The following is a 19823-nucleotide window of genomic DNA, read 5'->3' as shown; positions in this document are numbered from 1 at the left end:
GACACAAAAATTGAGAGAGCAAAAAGCAGTCAAAAATATAGGAAACAGAACTGATCTTAATTTTCTTATATCCATCTATAAATCATAATTTCAATTAAAAATTTTTTAATATCTAAAAATGTTTACACTCAAAGAATAATGAAATCTATTAGATGGTAGCACAAAAACATATAAGTACAAAAAGCAAGCAAATAATTATATGACAGTAGGTTTTTTAAATTATTAAAAACAAATATTAAGATAATTATCAACTTAGATATAAAAATAATTAAAATGATACTTTTAATGTTGCATTTCTAAATGCCGTCAACCAACAGTAGTATACCCACCTCATTTTAGGCTTGGGAACTGTGTTTCTTCAATTTTTAAAACACCCTTTCAGGCAACAGACCTTATAGGATAGAACTCTTAGATGGGTCAATGCTAGCGACTCTTTAAATTGTGCAAAAGAACCAGAAAGGGTCAGGATAATTATCCTCCATCCTCAAGAAAGAAGACTAGGTTGGGAGTGAGGAAACCTAAATCCCAGACAAAATTAAAACTGGACCTTAAGCTACTTACTTAACATGCCTGTATTCTTTTCCCTCCTGAAAAATGGCTAAGAAGATGTTTATTCCTTTTTTCTACCCAATGAAAGAAGGGATGACAAGTAGCATATATTTTACTCATTACTTTCTTTACCCCCATTATTAGTATTACAATTTTCAATCACACATTGATAATTTGGAAGTAGTAACGAACACTGGGCCCAGTGCTACAAGATTATCAAAAGAATCAAAGCGTCAGTACTTTCAGCTTAAATGACAGCACAGTGGAAAACTAGATGACGTACCTTTTGCTCAGACCCATTGGATCCCTCTTCTTCATGGAAGTTAAGCCTTGGCTTGCCATCTGCAGGAGTAGTCCTACTCATCTTTTTCATACTGACAGGCACACAGGGTTTAGGCTCTTCTATGACAAACTTGCTGGTTTCTTCTAGAGCTTTCTGATATGCCGCTAGTGATGATGCTGGTTCATCAACACGACCAGAACCTTGTATTTTTGGTTTCAGAGTTTCCTTTGCACTCTGTTTCCCTATATCATTTTGGGATTCTGAAAAGTAAGATTTTGTCTTTGCTTCTGGAGTGACTTCTGCATGGCTTCCATTTGCTTCAAATTTTCCAGGTTCCCCTTTGAGATACGAGGTAATGGAATCTCTACACTGGTCAGGGCTGCAATAGAGAAGATGTGGAAATTTATAATGGTAACATATGGCTGCAAATGGGCTTTAGAAGCTCTAAATTTTCAACAGCCATGTTTTAAACTACTTTTAAAGACATACATTAGAAAAGCATGAAAAATCTGGTCATCAGATTTCAAACTGTGAGGGCCTGTTATGGGTGTGGGTGTGGGGTGAGGAGATGATACACAGGCTCCAGGCATCCTCTGCACTCAAACTCCCAAACCAGCTGGCTGGCTATGCTGTCACTGTTTTTGTTTTGTTTTGTTTAATTGTACTTATACAGCTCCCTGGATTCTGTATCTTTTAAAAAGTAATCCTGAGAGGTTCATGGACATACCCAGAGTTCCAGACCCACCAATCTAAAAGAAGAGGAGATCTCAAAATGCTTTTCTATTGCCAGTGAAAAAACTGATGACAAAGAACAAAATGAATTCCTGTGATGAGAGCTCTGGCATCCTCAAGAACCCTATGTTCCAGTCTTTGTATGTGTTTCCAGTTGTGAATCCTACCGTCATGCTTTCCCCACCGTGGAAGAACCGTGAGAACCTTACTTGGGTTCTCATCTTTCTCCACTCCTGACCTCTGCTGACTCTCTCTGGTGATAAGGGTGTGGATGCTTACCTGCTGCTTCTACTACCTGTGAGGACTGTTTTCCTTTTGACTCTTAAAAATCTTTCTCTTCCATTACTTTCTTTTAAATTGGTTTCTAATTTTTACTAGTTTCAATATAGACTTTTACTTTATTTTATAGTTTGTATATTGTTTATTTTTATATATTGTTTTTATTAGCACCTTTGCTTATTACCTGTAGAATTCTGAAGGCAATAAAACTAGTGCAATGTTTTCTATCTACAATATATTTATTATGTATATGTATGTGCATATTCTTATAAATCAAATTCTGATTAAACACCTTTATCAAAAAATATTAATAGCACATCCTATTCCAGATGTTTAAGGACAAACAGTCCCAGCATACTGTGAAGACCCTGTACAATAACTAAAACTCCTAGCTATATCTAATTTCCTGTTATGCAACTATAAATTATGTGATTATATCTGAACCTAGATGTCAAAATTAGTACGATTTCTTGTCTCCATACTCTGTACTGTAGGCTGAACATAGAATTCACTGATGCTCCCATTCTTCAAAAGGAGTTTTGTGAACTCCTGTTTGCAAATGTTGTCACCTCCCTCTTTGGGAGTTTTCATTGAGCAAGAAGCTTATCAGCAATATGAAAATATTAAACATGGTTATAAAATAAGTTGTACGAAAAGAACTGAGGTTTATCACTAGTTACCACTGAAGTAAAATATATTTTATGTGTGCATAAATAAAATAATGCCAACTATCACTGAGAGACTATTTGTACCAGTCATTGGGTAGGCATGCTACAGGCTTTCTTTTTCAATCTATAAACCTGTTTGAGGAAAGTAGTAGTACTCTTATTTTTAAAGCCAATTACAGTGGCGTTCTTAGAGCTTAGAAATTAATCTAAAGTCGAAAAGTGCAAACCTAATGGTGGTGGGGTTTGAACCAGTGTCTGAAAGACACTAGCTCTTACCCTTCTAGAGGAAGATCACTGTAAAAAGAACCAGATTCATGATTAGGGAATTATTTTGGTTATAAACAAATTTCTGTCATGCCCATATTATTTGGGGGTAAAGAATTACATATGTCATATTGCAAATTATATAAAATATTCATGTAGAAAAAAGGAAGGATATATAAAGTGTTCGTTTTTCTTAGTATGATAAGGATAGATGACTTTTTTGCTTCTCTGCATTTTTCTGTGACAAGACATTTAAAAACATGTATGTAAAAGAAATTCACCAAAATTTTAGTGGTGGTTATTGCTAGATGATGGCATTGTATTGATTTTTTAAATCTGTATTTTAATATTTTGTATAATAAGCACATTTATGTTTGATATCAGGAAACAATAGAAATGCTTATATTTCTAAAAGACTTAGAATTCTATTTATTACATTATTTTAAATGAGCATTAATTTCTGGCTATGTGAAAAGAATAATACAACAGGTAATAAAGCAGAAAAGAGTAGCCTTCTGAAGTAAAGAAAATGTATTAATCTTTAGCATGTGTATAACTTTTTGCATTTTACTTCAGCTAATTATCAGTAGTTTTAAGAATTATATTTGAGTTTAATGTAACTTTCCCTCTCCAGATTAGCAGAATGAACCAACCTTTAAAGCATGTATTATCTTGAAATTGGAATGGTAATTTAGAAAAACAGTAATTGCTAAAAAGCATATATTTAAAACAAACTACTGGAATTCCCTGGCAGTCCAGTGGTTAGGACTCCATGCTTTCACTGCCAAGGGCCCAGGTTCGATCCCTGGCCAGGGAACTAAGATCCCACAAGCTGCATGGCGCAGCCAAAAAATAAAGAAAAAAACCAAACTATTAACATGTAACCTGCATTTCACTTTCCTTTTTCTGACCAAGAGCCATACCTGTCATCCAGTCGATCTAGTAACCCACCAGTTATTCTTCGAGCTTGAGCAGGGGACTCTAGGTTTCCACTTGATGTCTCATTCTGCCAACCTGTAATTGAAGACATTTCCAGTTCTGCTTGCTGAACACGTTTAAGAATAGCCTGTACTTTTTCTTCTGTCATCTCCTCAGACTCTACTCCTTCTTCAAGTTGAATATCCTCAAATAGAGATTTGAGTTTTTCTTCCGTCATCTCCTCATCAGGACCAGATTTTCCTTTCTCTTGCTGCTCAGAGCTCACTCCTACTTTTCTAGTCTGTTCCAATGGCTCTGCTGGTTTAACATCTTTTGGGACCCCAGCCATCCTTCCGAGGTATCGAGGATACTCACTCAGACACACATTCTCCAACTGGCTCTCATGTACATCCACTGCTTCAGGTATTTCTGTCAAAGGCATTGAGTCTTCAAGTCTGCTCTCTTCCAAGGACGTGTCTTCTGCAGTTACGACTGGAGGTCCATCTGCTGAATGCTCTACGTTTCCCTGGGAAGGCACTACCCCATCACTCAGTCTACTGGGGGTTCTAAGGGGAGATTCTATGCTAGAGAGATCACTAAAATAATCATCTTGCTGGAAAGGGGTGGGTGGTGTGTAGTGCAACCCTGTGGGAGTTTCCAGTTCCACTTGAAGGGAAGGATAACCTATGGAAGACAGTACATTTGGACTGACTGGAATGAATTAGAGCACATCAAACAAAAACACATGGAATGACTTAAATTATATTAGGTATGAAAATGTGTGATGAATTACAGAATAATGTTGATAAATTTATTGGTGTAGTTCAAGTATATGTAATACAATGAAATAAAAGACTAGTGCAAACTACAATAAAATAGAATACTAGTTAATTAAGATATAAATTGTTTATCGATTTTGGTAATTTTAATACAGTAACTTAAATACACAAGTTTAATCCAATATAAAGTTAGCTGTCATTATGTAAGATACATTTATTGCATGGCCAAATTAATATCTTTCTACTTTTAGCATGCAAAATCCACATTGTGGTGGACTGAATACAGCAAGCCACAAGAAACCAATTTTTATAATTAATTACTTATAACTTATTTTAAGAACTGTACATAAGAGTGATGCTACCCAACTCTTAATTCTTAACTTATTTCACAGGAAATTTACAGCAAAGAAAAATGAATTTAATCTTTGGAAAGAAATGACCATTAGATTTAGAGCAGTAGCACTGGGGAAAAAATCTGAAAAGATGTTAGGAAAAGGATTTAAAAAGCAGATAAAGTAGAAAAGACTCCATGTAAACTCTTCAGGTGTCATAATGTGACAGAGATGAAAGGGTTGTGTACATATGGAAGTCTTGGTGAACGTGGTGGTAGGGGTCCACTCAGAAGCATGAATCAAATAAAGAGAAAAAAGAAATGATACACAACAGAGACGGGAGGAAAACCATTTACAGAGAGCGCTCTGAATATTCATGACAATGCTATGAAACAACAGAGGTTTACTAACCAGCCTACACAAAGGGGAAGGAGGGAGAAATTCCCTTGTTTTAAACTTTGCTGCGTGGACTAAGGGAGTTATTTTTCTCCTTCAGCAGAGAGAAAAGTCAACAATGGTCTGGTCATGGTGAGGAAAGGAAGTTTCACAAAAGTTCAATGAAGAGGAGAGACCGGAACAAAAAGGCAACCAGGCACACTTTCTGACTTATTGGTCTACAAAACTAAAGCCTAATTTTTCCATTAGTCCAAGATAAATACCAACTTAGCTTTGGTTGTAAATTCAAATCACTATAGGTAAGTGAACATTTTTCTGTTATGGTCACCCATAAACTAGAATGTTGAAAATTTGTCTAAGACTACATGAGGTTTATAATCTGCACAAGTAAAATTTACTTCATAAACATAAATTTCCCTAAGAATTTAAAAAATAGGGAATATAAAATATTAAGATGTAGCAACAAAAAGCCCTTGTGGATTTATTTAATGATACTCTGATTTTAAAATGTTAAATGAAACTTTCAATTCCATTGAATACTTCCATTGCTTTCTGATGATCTTGTTTGTTAAAACTACTTTTCTTAAAAAAGTTTCCCAGTAAAGAATATTAAAATACTCTATAAACTTGGCAAAACCCCCAAATTTGATATAATACTGGTCTATCTTTATCTTGTGCACAAAGAGTTTGGTCATCAATATATGGTCTCACATATAAGACAAGGCCTTGAAGAGAGCTTTTTTCCAGGTTCTGTGGTATTTATAAGCTTAAAAAGAAACCACTTTTGACATTATTACCCACATGTTTATGTTATGGGGATAACAAGGTACACTAAATTTTCTGTTGACTTTAGTAAGCAGAAACTTTCTAAGAATTTGAGATGTTTTGTCACATGCAGAATTATAAGTTATTGATTATTGGTGGTCTAACTTTGCTGTTTAAAAATGGAAAAAAAATCACCATATTTAAAAAAAATTGAAATAGTAGAAAAATATCCCTAGCTCCTCTTCTTGCCTCCATAGCATCAACATTTTTTTACTCAAAATTCATTATAGGAATAAATTTCCATTTATGAACATCTTGAAAAACATAGAAAGATATTTGTCATACTTTTCTTAATACTTTGTTGAAAAAGCCCCAATTTACATAATGAAGGAAAAATGACACTATTATCATATAAATTAAGCTAATGTAAAAGAGGAATTACTATGTTATTAGCAACATCTATGCTCATTGAATTAGAGATTATGCTACCTTTTATATACGATGGGTCAAGTAGTGTTTTTCCAAACAAAAAATGGCAGCATATGAAGTTAAAATAATGCTAAATAACTAAAACACCTGTTTGAGTGATACATTGTCTCTTTCAGTACATGCTTAAATACTTGTTCTCAAAACAGTAATTAACCATTTTACTTAACAATTTGTATAACAGCCCACAATTTGGTTTTACCTAAATAGGAATAAAAGAGTTCCCTAGTTTTTTAGGTTAATATAAAAATGGCAAAAGCAAGATATTCTCTAGATATTAAATTTTCTTCCATTTGGTCATATAAAATATTTGAGATACCAACTGTTTCAGTTAACTTATGCCTTTATATACTTCATTATTTGTATTTTATATAACAGAGACATTTATCAAGCTTGTTCTATCGGAGTGTTTGTTTGCAGACCTGGCAGAGAATATGCCGTGAAAATGAGAAATTAAGTCAAGCAAATCATAATTTAGTTGGTTTTACGTGACTGCCTTGTCCTACTGCACTTTCAAATTTTATCAAATGATTAAGTAAATATGAACACTAAATTCAGTTACCATCCACAGGGTCATGGAAAACATTGTTCTCATCTGCAAAACTTCTGGTGCCTGAAATATTTCCATAATCAAATATTGGTCCTTCTAGCAGAGTCACTATATCTATTCGATTAATTTTTGTCAAGACCGCAGTTAAGGCATCAGCTGAAAGAGGAGGGAAAAAAAGGTTGAAAACCCAATTAAATTATTTTCTTCTATGTCATCACAATATCCACACAAAGGCATGGCTCACTTGACCCTCCTAGCGTCTTAATCCCTCCTCACTGCACCTCTGCAATATTCACTATCCAGAGGGCTCAGAAAGCTCGCTGCTCCAGGGAAGATATGTTAGGGTCTTAAGAATCGTTTTGTGAAGCTGTGTGTGATGACAGCAACATTCGTTCCATCTCTGTAAGGTGCAGAGCAGATAGGCCTCAAAACAGCGAGACTCCTGTTAGTTATAAGGGGATCTAATAAACACATTCCTCTCCTGTTAGACTATCAAAATAGGTCACCCTTATATTTGATGCTTAGCATTAATGACTTACTAAGGTCAGGCTGACCCAGGCAAACCCCCAGTAACTGATTCCACATCGTTATGGGTTGGCATTTGTCACAGTATAGCACCACTCCCCTACCGCCACCTAAACCACACAAAACCCAGGAATACTGGGGAGTTCTCTGCCATCACAGACCAGGCTGGATAAAATGATTTGATCCTATCCTTTTCTCTCTTACCTCCCTGCACATCCATTTCTGGCCATAGCAGTAACTTCACATTGTTTCCCACCACCGCCCTATGATTGAACAGCTAGAATTATATTTTCATTTTTGATGGTCACAGAGAAAAATGCAAATATACACAAAATGCAAAAAAAAACCCTACTACTTGCTTCCTAAAGACAGAAGTTTAGAATATTAGCACAAAATTAAACAAGTATAACTTGAAAAGACTTGCCATTACTTTATGATCACTGTGATTTTATAACAGTAGGCTTATCTGAAATATTAGACATAAGCAATTTTGCAAGTTAAAGTAATATAATTTCAGCATACTTGTAGCGTTTTTTCCGTCTCTGGTAACCCATTTTTTTAATAACATGAAGCTTTGAGAAATTAAAGAATTTGGATTTTCCACACGTATTTGATTGATTTCATCCACTGAAAAATTCAGTTCCCTTGCCAGTTCTGTAGAAAAGAAAAGGAGTTACTAAGATTTCATATTGTACTTTTATCACATATATTTCATAAAAGTAATGCTCAACTGCCCCCCTGCCAAAAAAAAAAAGGTAAGGATTTTATAGTAAAACCCAAGTACAGCCTTGGGCATTAATCTTTATATACTTGATTTCACAGGAAAATACTGATAATATACAGGCTGTGACTTATCTCTCCTAAGGTAATTCCCTGGTTATAATCAGATTCCCTTTGGAGATTATTTTATAAAGATTCTTGCTCTGTTCAAAGAGGATGTTGCTAGATTCTTTTAACTCAGCCAAATTATTGTCTGCAATTTGAGCAAACTTCATACAAGATAGGTAGGGATATACAATTCATAAACATGCCACATGAGGAGCCGGTAGGGTTTTCTCTCGGCAACCTTCATGAAGTGGATCTTTTACTCACATAATACTCTATTCTATATGCCTTCAAGTTTCATCAGTGCCACTTGGGAGGTTAAATGATGACTCCAAGCCAGATCATTGTCTATGAAATGCTGTCACTTGTGTAAAAAATAAAAGGGAGATAAGCTTTCTGTCCAGCTAAGTGTATATAACCATACACTCAATCTTGTGAATGCAGAGTGTGTCTTTGGAAGGATACATACGATATGCGTAGTTGCCTTGGGAGAGTTAAACTTGGGAGTCAAAGGTGAGAAGGAGACTTACTTTTCACTGTATATTTTTTGCACATTTAAAAAAGATGTCAGGTGTTTATTACCTTAAATGATTATAAAAAGTAAGAAATGTGAAAAAAAATCCATGAAAAAGTAATTGGACGATTCTATCCTGCTTAAGAACCATTTCCAGCAGTTTGGCAAAATGTATTCAGAGGCTTAAAAAAGTCTGTATCCTTTGACCAACTGATTTCACTCCTAGAAATCTATGGTGACAGTACACAGGGTTGTACACAATTATTTACATACATGAATGCTCACTGTAGGCTTGTACTACTGAAAAATTGAAAACAAAGCATGTGTTGAACAAAAGGAGAGGAGTTAATGTAATGCAGTGGCTGGCAAACTGATCACAGCCCACAGTTAGAAATAACATTGTATATCATGGTGCTTATATAAATGAAACCACATCTTTATGGAGCAAAACAACCTTACTATATGTGATAGACAGACATTTTCTTTTCCTTTTAAAAACAAAAACAAAGCATGAATTGATTTCATGACTCACTAGTGCATTGTGACCAACAGCAAAACACCATTGTAAAGTATGGCTATTGGATGTTATTTGTCCATTAAAACCAAGATCAGAAAGTAAATAAAAAAGCAGAAAATTATACTGTGTATATAACACTTTAAAAGCTTTTTATTAAAAAAAAAAACACCAAAGTACATTAAGTTGCTTGTTAACAGTGGTTCTGAGGGATGGATTTAAATTTTGTTTTTCTAAATGCTAGTTTTCCTAATAATCTTCATTGAGCATATAGTAATTTGAATTAGAAAAGTTAATTTTTTTAAGTGCCTTATCTCTTTGTGTTTTAAGGGCAGTAATCCTTCCTGCCCTCATGACCAAACCATATCCTTTGTCTAGAGACTCAGTGAAGAGCAAAGACACATTGTCACTAAGAATTTTACAGTTTTATGACTTTGTCTCACTATTCTTAATGTCACATATTCTCCAAGAGTTTACTCTGACAAACTAAGGACTGGTTTTGCTTAAAGAAAATAACCTAATAGTTATGGGTAGATAATGCACAAAATCAATATTAGCTCCAGGATATTTTCAGATTACAGTGTCCACTGTTAAAATATAATACTATTATTAATTTTATGTTCGAAAATACTTATACATAATGAATTACTGTTAACTCTCAACAGTCTGCAAAGGATTACTCAGACCCACTGTCTCTTCAGAGATCCACTAGGCCAGGTCAGTAGCAGTGTGCCTGAGGGCAGGGCTGGGCAGAAGGAGAGAGGAGGCCTTAATATGCGGAGGGTGGGGAAGGCCTGGGATTCAGGGCATTTGAAGGAAATAAATGTAAATGACCTTTTGTGCCATGATCTAGTTTCATGTTCTCCATTTTGATAGCCTAGATAATTGTTTCCCTGAGTAGAGAATGTATGTCGCTGATAGTATGCAAGATGACTTTAAATAGGACAATAATTAACATTTATTTATATTTAACTGTTGTTTTTTGGCTGTGCGTTAAAAAAAAATACACTCAACCTATAAAACTTAAAATTTCTCTGATTCATGTGAAGTAGGATTTGGGGGGCCCAGTTAACATCAAAACTACAAAGCAGTATTGTCCAGTTGACACAGAGCCTTATCTTCATCTTTAATGAAGTGAAATCAAGCCAAAAATTCCTCTTCTACACCCTGATTATAAAAAGTTTCATTCATTTCACAGAGCTCAACTATTTTTGTAAATTGAATAGATTCATTCACCTGTATCCTATTTTTTTCAATTTAAATTCAAAATTTAAGCTTAACTGTCATCCTTTGTTTTCTTGTTTATCTAGTTATTGAACATGATCCTTGATTTCCATTATCAAAATGACATAAGATTTCCTTTTAAATAAATCTTTGAGCATAAAAGTGAGTCCACTTAAGAGTATCAGGTCAATAAGCATGCAAATAATATGTGTATATCATAAAAATTGTGACAGTGACTCATGAATGATTAAGATTTGTGAAACCTAGGCATGGATTAGTTGAACTGTTGCCTAAGAGAGCTGATCTAAGGGCATAAACCATAGTTTAAATTTTTGGATTATTTAAAAACCATAGGCCTTAGTTACGTTTTCCTATATGCCACAAAATAAATTTGCTATTAGGTAAAAGGTTATCCCATATTACCAGAAATGGCATTGTGAAGAAAGTGCTTAAATTTAAGGTAAAATAAGATTTAAATTTCTATTCTTTAGGGTATATGCATAGAAAAGCTTTGAAAAACACAGTATACGGGGTATTATCTATTATTAACTCTGGGTAGATAGAATTACGAGTGATAAACATGTTTTTTACTCATTGCTTTTTTTAAAAAAATAATAAACTGCTTGTGAAAAAGACAAATTAAGAAACTATTTGTTTTGTTCAGGTGTATACACACTTACCTGTCCAACTAAGTCCCAGGTGATCGGCTACTATTGCCATCCTGATATCTGTCCGTTCACATGGACTCTGTGGACCTACGATTTACAATTTCTTAATTAAAATAATCATCAAGAAAGACACGACACTGGAAAATTGCTTTTAGCAGTATTCAGATTTTACAGAGAGACTACTGCTAACACTGTACACTTAAATGTGTCCTAATCACCTACATGAACACTTCTCTTTTCACATGACTCACTTGATTTTCACCTGCATCAGGCCAAATGTCAGACTACATGGATGCTCAATGTAATGGAATTCAACATGCTGACAAGCTAGCTACTTTACAATAGTTACAGAAGTGTCGTGTTGGTGAAAACACCACGATGGCATTTCAACATCTGTGCTTTTACTTTGACAGAATCATATCCATTAGCACACTGAAAAAAAAAAAAAAGTTGCTCATCTTGAATGACACCGATATCTTCAGCATGCTTCCCTAGCTGTCTACAGTGTCGTTGGGTTAAAAGGAAGAAAGAAGAGTATATAGACAGCACATACAGATGACAATGACAGAATGAGAAACTACGGTTAAGTCACTCCACAGGCAATCACAACAGTTCATGCACTAGGGTCTACGAGTTGGAAAGTGTTTACAAACTATGCTCGTTCTCCAGGATGTGAGCAAAGAGTGCTCGAGAGACCTGACTGCCTTCATTCTCACCAGTCCTCCTACTGCTCCATTTCTCACTGCCGGCCTTTTCACTCTTTGATTTTAAAGGTGCTGCCTCTGTTTTCTTATCTCTAGCAGACTTCGTTGTAACCGAAGGCTGGCCACCCCGGGAAGTCTCGGACAACGACGTGTTTCTTGAGGTACTGTCTTCCTCATCGGACAACTCGGACTGCATCTTTTTGTCTTCTTCAGAGAGGCGGTCCACAAGCTTTAAGGTCTCACCACTAATTCCCTTAAAATATTCAATGGAGTGTTTACATACTTCCTTAAGCTGACTTTTCCTAACTTTAACTGTGGTAGTGGTGGTGGTGGTGGTGACGGTGGTGACACAGGTGGATCTTACCTTTACTGGCAACTTGGATGGAAGCTGTTTGGCCTTGCCTTTGTCTGGCTGCCCCTGCTTTTGTGTAGCACACGGTTTTCTAACTGAACCTGTGTTTTCCCTGTGTGTATTCTTCACTGGAATTCTGGACTTTACATCTACACGTGAAGAAGCAGTGAGGGTTTTGGTTTTCTCAGATTGACTAACCTGCTTCATTTTACTCACATGAATGTCTGGCCTATGGTCTGGTGGGAAGAGATCTTTTGGTGAAGTGGCCTTTATGGGAAGTTTGGATTTTCGCCTAATCCCTAGCGATTCCTTTGTCTTTTGCTGCTCTCCAAGAACTTTCTGTTTCTCTCTCACACAGTGTCCTTGCAGTACCCCTGTCTTTTTTCCTGATGAGCTTTTCACTGGATTAGCTTTCTCTGTGGTACAAGTGGGTGCAGAATGTTCTGTCAGAACTACATGACTTGTAATGTTATCTGTCTGTATAGTGGAAGAATCCAAATTGTTGTTGTTATTAAAGTTATCTTTTTGAAAATCATGTTTTTCTTGGGGCCTAACGCCCATGTGGCTATCGGCTGTATTTGAAATCACTGTTACAGGTTCATTCTCTAATCCCTGACCACTGGTCATCACAGCTTCTATCTTATCTGTCACTTCTCCAGGGCCTTCTTTCTTCAAGGTCATGGTGGATGCAGAAATTCCCATTTTTATAGGCGTGCGCAACTTGGGGTCAAGTTTAGAGGTGTTAGTGGCCGCTGCTGCTTTCTCCTGGGAGCCACTACTGGATGTGCCTTCCTGACACTCTCCGCTGGTCGGGATGCTGGGGTTAGGTTCCACTGTAGATGCCTCTACATTTCCCTCTAGATTGGTTTCTACAGTGGTGTCCCCTGCCTGTGGCTGTGGGATGGCAGTGACTGTACTTTTATCCCCTTCCCCCGGGTCCCCTGACTTCCCTTCAGAAGTATGCTCACCAATCTGGAAAAATTGGAGCCTCTCTTCAACAAAATCCCTCTTGCTCATGTCAATTGCACCACTGCGAGTCATCTCAAACATTTTTCCTTCATGAAATGGGAAGGGGTTAGGCTCACTAGTAGGGGTACTTTCGTCAGTTGGCGTTCGGGCTGGCGTTGTATCAGGGGTGGTGGCTGGAGAGCGGTCTTCCACAGCCAGACCGAATGGCTTAGTTTCATCTTCCCGTGATTTACTGTCATAAACGTCATCATCCCCTCGGTTATTAGACCAGGGGTCAAAATCTAGACCTTTGGTAGCTACTGTCTTAAAAGGAGTGGCAAATTCTTCATCTACTTTGTAACTGAAATAAGTATCAGGAAACACTGATCTGTCCGGATGTCTGCCTTCTAGTGTGAAAAACTGGGCCCCCGACTTCTGATCAGTCTTGGCGGGAGTCTTTTCAGATGAAGAGCTTTTAGAAGGTGGCTTCTCTTCATCTGGCCCCACCCTTCCCTCCTCCTCCTCGATAACTTCCAACTTGCTTTGGCTAAAGGAGCGATCAGCTGGCTTCAGAATGCCCTCCGTGTTCCAGACATCTTTCTTCAGCTCTAGGGTTTGACCTGGGAATTTAGAATCACTCTCTGTCAAGCCGTCATCTTCGTCTTGCAGGTCGTAGCCGTCCAGAGAGTCGATCTCTGTGGCATCTGTGTCGTGAGAAAACTCTGCCGTGGTGGCAATGGAACACTCTGTGATGGACTGGTCATTGTTCCCATTCTGGGCCGTTTCATTCTGAGGTGAATCAAGGCCAAGGCCAAATTCAGTATCTTTTCCAGATCCATTCATTTCTGATTCTTTCTGGGTGGAAGCCTTTTCAGCAGAGGCTTTGGATTTTGTCCCTTCTTTTTGTTCGTCGTCGACCTCCTTTAACTTGAAGGTGTACTTTTTGACCGGGACTGGTTGATAAAGGGATTCGTCATCGCTGGAGTCACTGATGTCCGCCCCAGGAGGAACTGGGGAAGGTGGCTGCACCCTGATGACCGGTTCCGCCAGCCGGTACTTGTCATGCTCGTCTTGCAGACTGACTTCAATCATGTCAACCTCTCTTTCAGGGAGATACGGATGTTTCTTATCGGACTCCATCTGGTCTGCATCCAGCGGTGGAGGAGGGGGAAATTCAATGTAGGCAACTCTGTTAGTTCTGAGTCTTTGGTTAGAGTCTGTGCTCACATGGTTAGGCGTTTGGTGCTCGACGGCTGCCGTCTCCTCCACTGCAGTCTGCTTTAAGGAGGCTGACTGGGCCTGTTCCTCCTCCTCAGATTCCTCCGAAACCTCGGGAATTGGGCTGGGTTTGCCTGGTATATAAGCTATAAGTGAGTCTGGTGTCTTAGATGTAAATTCATAACTCACTTCCTCTGAACTGGGCGTCTCTGGGGTTAAAGGGCTTTTCCCAGAGCTGTCTAGAAAGGACACTTGCTCTAGAGTATCATCTTCTGGACTAGCCTGGGGAGAAGAGGGTGGCTTTTGCTGTCTAGTTGTATAAAAGGTCCCCCTGGTCTCTTGTACCGTCTTACATTCCTGACTTATGATTTTTTTTACACCTCCTTGTTGTATCTCCTTTTCATACTGCTTCCCCACCTGGACAAAACTGACATAAACAGGTAAAGTTTTTATCTCTTTCCCTCCCTCCGTCTGGGCCAGTGGTGCAACTTTTTCCAATCCATCAATGGGACTGTGGTCGAATACATCACTAGAGGGCGATTCCTTTCCTGGGCTAAACTCTAGAGAATCAGGAGACTTGGTCGGGGAGAGCTCGGTTTCATCGAGAGGCGGGCATAAGCCTACGTAACTCTGACGTTTGGAAACTTTGCTGATTTCTGAATAGGTAACTTTTTCATCTTCTATGGAATTAAAGTGCTGTGTCTCAACTGTCTCTTTACTCATACTTGATCGGGATAACTTTTGAGATAGTTCATGTTTTGGAAATGTCGACTGCTTGCAAAAGCCATCGGGAATGTCCGAAGACGGCACCCTCCTTTCCTCCGCAGCCCTGACTGGGATGTGCGACACTGCCGAGCTCTCACTTCTCCTGGAAGGTTGGTCAGGAGATCCACCTGGATGTTCCCCGTCTTTAACACCGTATTCCCTGTATAAGACTTTTTTGGAGGGAGATTTTACAGTCATTTCCTTAATTTCTGAGAGAGAGCCATTTGTCAACAATTTATGTTCTCTCTCAGTCACAGACAAAAATTCATCCCTCTGATCAACAGTTTTACTCTCAGGGTGACCAACATGATTCTCTCTTACATCATGAACAAGTACATGCGAAAGTTTCTCTTTCTGCGACTTATTGTTAGTGGCTCCAGAACTTTCCCACGTTCTAAAGATCTTTTTGTCCCATGGTCCCTTGGTGGCTAATTCTGTGGTTACGTGGCATGCCAAGTCTTTAGCCTGTTGCTCAGAAAAATAGTCAGGCATTGCTTTACTTGACATTTCAGTTCTCTGTTTTTTCACGTCATCAGAGCCAAAATCATTTATAACCATTTCATTGCTCTGGGCATGCTCATCTTTAGCTTTGAATACCGTAAGATCTTTTTGCACAGGGACACTTTCATCCAAAGGGTCTATGGCCTTCTGCTGTTTCTCTCTAGCGAACACTTGGTAGACAGGTAGCTTGCTCTCCTGGATTTTTTTAACTGGGATTTTGGATTGGCCATCTGGCTTTCTGTCTTCTTGAGAAACGTCCGTCCTTTTGGCCTGCGCACCTTGTTCAAATTTTAATCTAATGGAACTGAGTTTAGATTGTTTGAGCTGAAACCCAGACTGGGGCCCTTCTGATTCTTTGCTCTGTGAACGACTTCCTTTGGCTTCCTCTGTGGACTTGCTATCCTCAGTCTGTTGGGAAGGAACCACCTCTGGGCTGCTGGGCAGACTGACTGCGTCCTTCTCATCGGCTCTGGGGAAGCCTTGTCTGTCGCAGCCACGCTGCCTCGCCTTGACCCACTCGTCACCGTTTGCCAGCAGTTCTGTCAGCAGTGCTTTCTCAGGGCTGCTACTGGTAGAGCTCTGAGATGAGTATTCTTTGCCATTCCTAGGGTGTGGCTTTTTCTCTGGGGACTGCAGTTCATCATTGAGCTTTTCGGTTCTGTCACGAAAAAACTGTGACACTTCAGTCAGTTTTTCTTCAGCTTCCTTCACGGTCCTGTCCACCCTATCTTCGTATATCAACTTCTCTCTACCTCTGTCTAATCTGTCCTCAGTAAAGCGCATCCACATGGCATGTTTTGGACTACTAACATCGCCAGAATACTGCAACACTGTCACTTTATCAAAATGCTCATCCTTAGACACTTTACCTACACCATTTTCAGACACATCTTTATAGATTTTGGAGAGAATTTCTTTTTTGGGGGCAGTGACTACTTTTTCTCTGGCCCGCTTATCAGACCCCTGTAACTCTGAGCTAGGGGGTCCCGCATGGTCTGTAACTGATTCCTCGGTATCAGAATGAGACACATCTAGCTTTTCTGACAGAAGCATTTTCTCAGCAAACCTGTAAGATTCCCCTCTTAGTTCTGACAACTCATCGTCATGGTATTCTATTGAGTGCTGACTCCAGAGCTTCAGTGTTTTGTAAGAGTCATCAGATATGAGCTGAGCAGAACTAGGGCGACTATCTTCTTCTTGGGACACGGGAGTGTTTACTCTGGAAGACTCCAGGTAAGACGGCAACGACTCTTCAGCAGTGAGTTCTTCTTCTTCTTGCTGACCCTGTTCCTCTGAACAAGGAAAAGCATCGTGTTTTTCTGGCAGAAAATCTTTTAGGTTAATATCTCCCCGGGATAAGTCTTTCTGATATACATACATTTCCTTTTCTGGATGCTTTTTGGTTTCTCTAATAATGACTTCAGTGGGCTCAGCTTGGTTACCTTTTTCGATGTGGACTTCTATTATACGCTCCAGTTTGGGTTTCATTTGGTTGTCCTTCTCTGCGTGCTGGGCTGAGGTTTCAGCAGCAGACTTGTGAACGTCTGGGGACACTGCCGACTTATGTTCAAACAGACCTGCCAGCTCTTTGGAAGGGTCTCGCCCGGACTGAAAGGCCTTCATGATGTCGTGGACTGACATGGTTTCTTCAATTCTCTCAGAGGTGCCTTCATTGCCTGGTGGAGAATGATAAACCATTCTGGTGGTTGTGGTTATATGAGTCTCTTCTTTAACACGCATGCCTTTGCCCAGAACGTGACTGTGGTCGTCTTCCTCGCTACTGGTTTTCATTTGAAACGCTTTGACTTTTTCTTTAATACTAGAAGTGGTAGGCTTTTCCGGTTCCAGTTCCATAAAAGGAGGTGACGGTTTGGGTGACACGGGCTCCTCTGGTTGGGACGGGGGAGCCTCTCCAGCTGAGGGCTCATAGCTTCTGATAACATGAACCACTTCAGTTCTCGTTTCTGTAATGACCGGAGGGATGGGGACTTCATGAAAAAGTGGTTTGGGTCCAGTGCTTTCAGCGCTTTGTGGGGCCGAAGGTGTTTTCTCACTTCTTGTTTCAAAGCCACTGTCAGACAAGGGACTTTTATCTTGGTCATGTTGAGAAAAGTCATCTGGAGACTCTAAAATAGTATCTGTTCCAAAAAAGGAATCGGCCATCTTACATAACTCTTTCTCGGAGGTGGAAGACCTCATGGAGGCTGGAGGCATTTTGAGTTTGTGTTCCTGCAGTGCAATTGCTGGTTTTAAAATTCGTTTCTGTCTCTCTTCACCATCCTTCTTGGCATCCTCAAACTTGTACTTTAAGTTTGTCAGTGAACTACTCCCGATATCATTTGTTAGGTAATCAATCACTTGGGTCAAGTTATAATCCTTTTCGGAGGCAGCCTTTGCCTTGACTTGCACTCTCTCTGGCGGAGATGGAGAATGGCTCGCAGCAGCCTGTTGTCTTGCCTCTCTTATTTCTTCTGAACTGAATTCTATCCAGTCGTCTTCGGGAGAATGTCCTTTGTCACTCTTTGGTGATTTGGGTGGTCCCTTATCCACACAGACATCCTTTTTAAGGATTTCACTAACTTTCACTAAGTCTTCCTTCACTTTCTCGACAATTTTGAAAGGTTCTTCATCGTCGATTCTCCCTTCTTTGGGGAGTTCAGGTTGGAATGGCTTCTCCTCAGGCACATCTGTTTGGAGTATTGCAGTCATCCGCATTAGGTCCTCCTTCATTTCAGCCACGTCTTTTAGTATCTCCTGACTGGAAGATAGAGAAGGTGGTGTAGACAGCTTAAGGGCAGATGGTGCAAGGAACAAAGATGACTTAACTGGAGATGAAGTTCGATTGAAATGGGGCTGAGAAAGTGTCTCCGTAGTCAATGTTTTAATGGGCGACAGCAAGGCTGCTGCTGATTTTGTAAGTGAATTAGAGTCTGGAAGTTTCTTTAATGCTGGTTCTGGCAAAACATTGACTACAGAGTATACTGGCACTGTTATTATTGATGAAGTTACAGATGAGGTAGTTGCAGATATTGACGACCCGAGGGATGTATAGAGTGCACTTGCAGAAGGAGTTCTTAGAGACTGAAAAGCTGATGGTGCTGGAGAAACATATGACCTGAGTGGGGAAAACGGCATTGCTGTGGTGGTCGGGAACACTTTCTCAACTGCGTCAGCGGCTCCATTAACCACAGAGCTCACAGAGTTTGTAGCTGTAGCAATTTTTTCCTGTAATGTGGCAGTGGCTTTGCATCCGTTAATTAAAGTTGAAGATGATGGATATTTCAGAGGGGAAATAGATCCGTTGACTAATGCTACCTCTGCATGTCCAGGCATCTGTTTCACGGGTGATGAGAGAGAAGAGGCCATCGTAACTTTAGCTGATGAAATGACATCAGCTGTTGATTTAGCTGGAGACACCACTGACATTAAAGGTGAAGATATTAGCGGTGCTGTGGATGTGATAATTGACTTAAATGGCAGACTCGAGGAATACATATTAATGTTTGATTTGGGGGAAGCAGGGGGTGTCATGGTAATGGATGACCTCTCCAAAAGAGATCCTGCTGTAGTCACTGGGGAGGTTCGAGAGGAAAACGTAGAATTGGATGCCAGCCCCTTTAAAGGCGAGGCCTCCGTGACTGTGGGAGCTCTAACCAGGGTACCAGAGGAAACTTGGATATTGTATGGAGACTGTGACACCACTGTTTTTATTGGCGAAGAAATTGTCCGAAAGGATCTAATTGGAGATGCCACATCACTAATGGATTTAACCGAAGATGTAGTTGATGCGCCTAACGTGGATTTGATTGGAGAAGGAGTCGAAACAGACCATATTGATTTTAATGGAGAAGCTGATGGCGTATTAGAGGAGGAACTTGATAAGGAAGTGAAGCCTGATGTGGCCGGCCCGGGCACTGTCATCGGAGCTGCTGTGTAGGACTGGTATGCTCTTGCAGAAAAGAATGGCTTGTATGAGTAAGTGGTGGGGAGGGATCTCGTTGGTCCTGCGCTCCGTTCAACTGTTTCTTAAATTTTAAAATGAAATCAAACACAAAAATCAACAA

At 39.2% G+C, this 19823-nt stretch overlaps 1 protein-coding gene across 1 annotated transcript in view; it reads right to left on the bottom strand.

The window, feature by feature from the left end:
* The window catches only part of ANK3 (ankyrin 3), a 337518-nt gene that overhangs the window by 26942 nt on the left and 290753 nt on the right, over positions 1-19823 (bottom strand). The window contains exons 38-43 of the mRNA XM_082643157.1: positions 11988-19778; positions 11284-11358; positions 8049-8180; positions 7014-7157; positions 3699-3789; positions 833-1211 (exon numbers count right to left, since the gene is read on the bottom strand). Of these exons, the coding sequence (XP_082499283.1) occupies positions 833-1211; positions 3699-3789; positions 7014-7157; positions 8049-8180; positions 11284-11358; positions 11988-19778 (8612 nt within the window). The remainder of the gene's footprint in view (positions 1-832; positions 1212-3698; positions 3790-7013; positions 7158-8048; positions 8181-11283; positions 11359-11987; positions 19779-19823) is intronic.

The sequence above is a fragment of the Mesoplodon mirus genome, assembly GCF_964341445.2.
Source record: "Mesoplodon mirus genome assembly, chromosome: 2".
Taxonomy (NCBI): Eukaryota; Metazoa; Chordata; class Mammalia; order Artiodactyla; family Ziphiidae; genus Mesoplodon; species Mesoplodon mirus.
The sequence above is the reverse complement of the archived record's forward strand: the minus strand, read 5'-3'. Positions and strand labels throughout refer to the sequence as shown.